Source organism: Gymnoscopelus braueri (assembly GCF_963280865.1).
Source record: "Gymnoscopelus braueri genome assembly, chromosome: 22".
NCBI classification, from domain to species: domain Eukaryota; kingdom Metazoa; phylum Chordata; class Actinopteri; order Myctophiformes; family Myctophidae; genus Gymnoscopelus; species Gymnoscopelus braueri.
In genome coordinates, this window is record NC_137624.1 from 21,099,773 (window position 1) to 21,107,030 (window position 7,258).

At 39.5% G+C, this 7,258-nt stretch overlaps 1 protein-coding gene across 4 annotated transcripts in view; it reads left to right on the top strand.

The window, feature by feature from the left end:
• Positions 1-1,160: 1,160 nt before the first annotated feature.
• The window catches only part of lhx6a (LIM homeobox 6a), a 22,544-nt gene continuing 16,446 nt past the window's right edge, over positions 1,161-7,258 (top strand). For 3 of the 4 annotated variants that reach the window (XR_013932423.1, XM_080418557.1, XM_080418556.1), the window contains exons 1-3: positions 1,161-1,816; positions 2,885-2,938; positions 3,804-4,007. Coding sequence is in view for 3 of the 4 variants with exons in the window: in XM_080418557.1 (XP_080274683.1) it covers positions 1,739-1,816; positions 2,885-2,938; positions 3,804-4,007 (336 nt within the window). In the remaining variant the exon portion in view is untranslated. Of the gene's footprint in view, positions 1,817-2,884; positions 2,939-3,769; positions 4,008-7,258 lie in introns of those variants that run through there. The other variant, XM_080418558.1, reaches the window with a different exon arrangement.

Sequence of the window (7,258 nt, forward strand, 5' to 3'; positions counted from 1 at the left end):
TTCTGCTATAGACATGGAGTTGGAAAGGAAAGTCTACGAAAGTAGCATAATAGTCATGCAAGACATTGAACATTCTTGATCAAATATATAGTATATATTGAAGCTTTAACAGACAGACAGACAGACAGACAGACAGACAGACAGACAGAGCTGCAGATAAATTGCTTAATTGACTGATTATTTGTTTGTTTGTTTGTTTGATTATAGCCTATAGTCATATTTATGATACTCATTCTGGACTGATCATTTTAATAAATAGGCCTATATGGCATATGCATAACAGACACGCTGCTGGTATAATATAACATCAACATATTTTTTGTAAGTCATCATAGTCTGCTGGCAGGCGTTGTAGCTATACATGACAGCCCGTCAGACATAATCCACGATCGGATGCTGTGAGAAAGTGACTGTCTGTCATAACACACACTGTCCATCCTTCTTCTCACGCACGTAAGAAACCCTTTTCTTCTTCACCCTCCGCCTCCTTATAACTATAGCATGACGCCAGAGGCACGTCAACCTTCACTTCAGGTCTTCAGCACTGCTAAGTAACACCCCAAACCCCACAAAATAATCATATTTGAACTGGGGACCCCCCCCCCACACACACACACACACACACACACACACACACACACACACACACACACACACACACCCTGATAAGCACTTGCAATGTAGTTCAGGCATTCGATTTTCAGTTCTACAGACATACATATTGTGAAAATAGCAGATCTACCCCCCCCCCCCCCCCACACACACACACACACACACACACACACACACACACACACACACACACACACACACACACACACACACACTGCATTTTGTGTACACTTGTGTTGCATTTTTTTCCATAGATTTCATAGATAGCTTCCATCAGAATAGGGATGCTATAGGGGTTCAAGTGGTTAAAAAGTAAAACGAATATGATCATATTACACAAATATTTGGCGGACCCCCTGTAGTAACTCTGAGGACCCCCTAGGGGGTCACGGACCCCCTGTTGAAGACCCCTGAAAGTTTGGAGTATAAAACTTGCCAACCTCTCCATATTGATTCACTTCCTGTAGTCAGCGACTCCTTTCCAAAAGTGGGGAGAGAGAGAGAGAGAGAGAGAGAGAGAGAGAGAGAGAGAGAGAGAGAGAGAGAGGAGGAATTCTGTCTGTTCTAAATAAGGCGCAAGGATCAGCCAGCAATGCATTGCAAGCGAGCAGCCCTTAATGTCGCCTTGGACAACTTTGACGTTTGATAGGTTGTGAGCAGCAGGAAGATCGTAGGAGGGAGACTGGCCTGGTTGTGGAGCAGAAACAACTTCCAAATACATTTTTGCGCTACGAGAGACGGGGTGCTGTAGCAGCCGAAGACCCATGGTACGGCAACACATTCACACAGATAGGCGTCAGTTATTGCCGCTCTGTCATTTTCACTCCCTAATGCGTCACTATAGGACTACAACGACCAAAAGGCACGCATTGGAGCTTCAAGTACCGCTCAAATCGTCGCCTCGCATCACCAGAAGTACTGGACAGCTGCCTCGGTGGCTTGCCTGGTAGCAACGCTTGACAAGTGACCTCAACGTCCCGTGTTCGTGACCCACAAGTGGGCACGATTTCATCTGTACGATTGTTAACGGTCATCCATCGCTTCTTCTGCACGAAACTTTCCCCTGCGGAGCCCAAGAAGCGCCGAGTTTGGAGAGCCTGCACGCAGTCAGACCCCAAAGGAGTTCATGTATTGGAAAAATGAGGTGTTGTCCCCTCTGTCAGAGGGCAATAAGATTATGTCCGAAGGAATTCCCACCAAACAGGTAGTCTACTACTATTTTTTTCTTCTTAATGTCTGTTTTGCAAGGCATAACTTTTGTGCGTAAAATGGCTTCAATCGTATGGAGGCTTCTACACCATTGAGCAACTGGTTGGGCCTATTGCTGTTTGGCCAGTTCGATAGCTAAGATCCGCCTTTTCTATATTGATGGATCACAAATATATAATATTGCATATAACATTTAAAATATATGCTTAAAAAATAAAGAGGAAAAAGCACGAAATAATCGATAGTAGTGACATAGCTAAGCTCTTGTCTTGTATCTTGAATGTATTATATTTACATATTATAGGCTTTTGGACGCCTCCCTGCAACTATCAGTCATTTATCCTGCAGCTTATACTGTGTTTGTGTTAATATTGTTTTTGTCTATGGTGATGTCATAAAGAATCATTGCAGGGAAAGCATCATTTGTCATTTTACATTTCTTTGGCTATTCAAAAATAGCAGATCTACAAGTTTTTTTCAGAAAACTCTTATGATTTAGAAGACATTTGTAGAATCGGCCTCAGGTCTTATTGTATTAATGTGTGTAGCCTAAGATCAGCTGTGTCTTGTTATGAATAGCGTGATTTGCAGTCCACAGCACTTGAGCTTTGCCAATTCCCCCCAAGAAGAATCGGATTTTAATTACAGCCATTAAAAATCAAATTTGCAATTCTTTGGGGTGGCTCGTTGCCTTTTTTTCCTGATTGACAGTTGAAATTGACACTTCGGTCCCTCTTATCCATTGCATTTTAAGCTATTTGTAATTGTAGGTATTTTTTCCCCCCCTCCTCATATCCTGAATTGCGAGGAAAATGTGATTACTCTAAAGAGTCTACGGGTTAAGGGGTATAGAGAAAAATCAATCCAAATTGAAATTGCTTCATTAAAAACGACTGCTTTTGTGGCGGGGCCTTTACACACAGTTTTAACCTAGTTGTATTGTTGGAATGACTTTATAAATAGTGTGTAGACTGGGAGCTGTCTTCAGATGTGTCCCAAAGGACTTCTTCTCAGCTGGACATGGGACGGGTATAAAGTGACTGAACCTTGTCTTATATTATAGGTGATTTCCACGGAGCAACTGAACACACCGGGATCCTCCAAACACACTCCAATGGTGAGATGTTTATTATTTGAAATATCTTTCATTTATCAGCTTGCGCTCGATAGGCTAATTTCTCAGTTGGCATTGATAAATCGAGTTGTGACTGTTAGGGTAACAGGATAGGTGCATGGCACTATGGACATCTGGGCACCTCGATGTAAAATTGGATATTTTGTCCGAAATGTTAAAAAATAAAATATTTGAAAAATGGTCTTAAGTAAAGTAACAGATACATGATTAGAACATGCTTAAACATTCGACAATTAATGTCTAATATTCCTATACAATTGCTGCAAAACCTGTATCCAGTCATTTTGGGGCAGGGGCATAAACAAGATGTTGAAGGATAAAATTTAAGTCTGATAATGATGTAAGCCTATACAGTGCATGTTCACATCATGTATACTTTACATTACTTAAGATATTACTTCAAATATATATAACATTTTGGTCAAAATAGACAATTTTACATCGAGGTGCCCAGGTGTCCATAGTGCACAGTCTGCCCACAGCCCACCTATCCTGCTGTATCCGCTATAAGCATTATATCAAATGATGTGATTGATGTGCGCTTCAGTTCTTAGTGAATGTGGTGAATCGGCGATATATAGCCTATATTTTTTTCAAAGGCCTTTACGAACCTGGAGTAGACAGACTCTTTGCTGTGCAAAGATTTGCCAAAACAAATCACGATAAAAAAAAAAAAATAGCAGACCTACAAGCTCATAGTGCGGCACACGGTGCTGCGCTATGAGCTTGAAGATCTGCTATTTTTTTAATTTATTTTTTTGAATAGCCAAAGAAATCTAATTATGAATTATAGGCCTAATTATGATGAATCAGGCCTTAAAGGAAGCGGTGATGATGTCCTCTACAGTCTCATTCGGACGGAGAGTCCCAGCGGTCCACCACCACCATGGAGCGGGAGGAGGACAGTCGCTCGACCCCGAGCCCCCCGTCCACACCCTCGGTGTGCTCGCCCACCTCCACCAGCGCCAGCTCGGTGCTCGGCTCCACCGGCACGGGGAAGAACGTGTGCGCTAGCTGCGGCCTGGAGATCCTGGACAGATACCTGCTCAAGGTGAGAAGATCGCGAGACCTACAGAGGCAGAGACCAGTGGTGGAAAAAAAGTAGGCCTACTCGCATTTTTGACTTAATTGAAACGTATCAATACTGCAATGTAGAAATACTCTGTTACTAAGTAAAAAGTCCGGAATTCAAAATTTACTCGAGTAAAAGTACAAAAGTATTGGTATCAAAATGTACTTAAAGTACCAAAAGTAGAAAGTACTAACTGTGCAGAATGTCCCATTTCACAAGTTTTCAAATGTATAATTTTATTTTTAAATCTTTTGAAAATAGCAGATCTACAAGCTCACAATGCATCAGCATGGCGAGTCTCGCGACATGAGCTTGTAGATTGGCTATTTTCAAATGGCCAAAATGTATATAGGGCTGATGTGGGTAGGCCCCTATAGTTTTGTAATAATCAGTAACTATAGCAACCAAAGTTTTCAAATAATTGTAGTGGAGTAAAAGTGCAATATTTGCCTCTGAGATGTAGTGGAGTAGAAGTAAAAGTATTGGAAATACTCAAGTTACTACACCCGAAATTGTACTTATAAGTACAGTACAGTAAATGTACTTAGTTACTTACTTTCCACCACTGGCACTGGAGAAGCAACAAGACCCAGAGAGCCAACGTACATAGGCCTGGACAATTCACACAATATTCTCCATCTTGATTTCATCCCCAATTGCAACCAGAAATTATGCACACTTCAGAGTTGTTATCCATAATTCAGATCTGGGACCCCCCCCCCCATTTTAGTCACTTTTTTTTAGGCTATACCAATAATATACAGCTCATTTGAAATATATATAGCAAACCTTCATGGGCAATTAAATAAATCCTTAATCTCAAGATGGCGTTTCCCAAAACAATTAAATTGACATGCAGCTGCCTCAGTCCCCAGTTCAAATATGATTATTTTTTGGGGGTCCCCACTTCAAATATGATTATTTTGGGGGGTCACGGCCTGAAAAGGTTGGGAACCACTGACTTAAAAGACAAGAAGCAAGGACTCGGAGATAAAAGCAACGGGTATAATAACTAGACCTCGACACAACATGGATGTTTTGCTCTTTCAACTTCACTGTCAGTGTCAAAACCAACGCCCAGACTTGCGTCGCGTGCGCTCGCGTGCTTCCAACCAAAACAGTCCTGCTTGCGCACAACTGGGTGTGTTCCTCCTCAGGAAGTGCGTGTGTGTGTGTGTGTGTGTGTGTGTGTGTGTGTGTGTGTGTGTGTGTGTGTGTGTGTGTGTGTGTGTGTGTGTGTGTGTGTGCGCGCGTGCCTGCGTGCGTGCGTGCGTGCGCGCGCGCGCGTGTGTGTGTGTGTGTGTGTGTGTGTGTGTGTGTGTGTGTGTGTGTGTGTGTGTGTGTGTGTGTCATGGACGGTGTAAAGTAACTAAATACATGTACTCAAGTATGTATAGGTAACATTTTTAGGTATTTCTTACTTTACTGGAGTATTTCCAGTTTTCAGTACTTTTACTTACTTCTACTCCACTACATCTCAGAGGCAAATATTTACTCCACTACAATTATTTGAAAACTTTAGTTAGTTACTTTGCAGATTATAAATAGATTATATTATAAAGCATACATTAACACGTTAGTCCTATTTTATACATGCATTTATTTGAAAATAGCAAACAAGCTCAAAAAAGCTATGCTTCTGCTTCTTTGTCTGCTATTTTCAAACATTTTAGTACTTTTACTTTTGGTACTTTAAGTATATTTTGATGCCAATACTTTTGTACTTTAACTCAAGTAACATTTTGAACACAGGCCTTTTACTTGTAACAGAGTATTTTTTTTATTGTGGTGTTGCTATACTTTAACTTAAGTAAAATATCTGAGTACTTTTCTTCCACCACTGGTGTGTGTGTGTGTGTGTGTGTGTGTGTGTGTGTGTGTGTGTGTGTGTGTGTGTGTGTGTGTGTGTGTGTGTGTGTGTGTGTGTGTGTGTGTGTGTGTGTGTGTGTGTGTTTGTGCGCCCACGCGCGCGTGAAAGATCATTAGCTGATAGTTCGCTCTCTGGCTTCATTTGTTTGTATTTGTGTAAATAAATATACAGGACAGGTGTGGATGATTAGTCAAATCATCAATCTTTTATTGAAGAATTTGACATTAGTCTAAACGAAAATTTGTGATTAAGGTTTCTAAAAACCTTTATTAAAGTTGCTATGACATTTCGTTCTCATTTGGAAAATGTGAGAAAAAAGGTTTGTTCCTTAAACTATATGCTACCCATTCATATTTATAATAAAAATGGTGTCTGTATAAATATATTATACATAAAATACTTTTTACATTATAACTTATAATAAAATATATTTATTTATTTCCTTATTTGTTCATAATATTCGTACTCATGCAGTTCCAGTTTCAGTATTAGCTTTTTTTCCCTTGAAATTAATTGCGCATTTTATTTTTAAAATGGTGTTTTTCATTCCTCATATATTTAAATGATCATTATAGGAGACAATTATCTGAATCATGCAACTTAAATACTGATATAATGGCCCCCCTTAAACTAAACTATTAGGCTGCTGTTATTTACATTTGACATAATTAGAGGGCAATTTAAAGAAGCCCACACTGTCAGAATGCAAAACAGGCTACCATAATATAACATTATCCTGTTAATAAAAATCCCTGCCTCATATAAAATGATTACGATGTTATATAATATCCTGTAAACATAAATATTCTGTAGCCTATTAATAATAGCCATAATATTTGACCATAGCCTATTATTTTATACAAGGCCTTAAGTGGTTACGATTTTGAGGCAATGAGAATTTCGACCTTTGCATTGCAGGTTCATTCTATTTAACAGCTATTTTCCATATTTACATTTGCTCACGTCCCGGGATTGTTATGCATTAACTCAGCATGTTTATTGGTAGTCTATTGTTGAATTCAACAACAATGAGTTTTAAATTAGGCTATATATTTTTTTGCTATAGTAAAAAAAATGTATAGCCCATATGAACGCATTTCCTAATCGTATCCGTGTATTAATAGCCTATAAAGTGATGTATAATCATTGTTGTTGTGTTGACACAAGCCTAGGCTAAAGGAGGCCCAGTGGTGGAAAGTAACTATACATTCTGAAAATTGGACATTCTGCATAATGAGTACTTTCTACTTTTGATACTTTAAGTAGGCTACATTTTGATGCCAATACTTTTGTGCTTTTACTCAGTGCATTTTGCATCCCGGAGTATTTCTACATCGCAGTATTGACACCTTTACTTAAG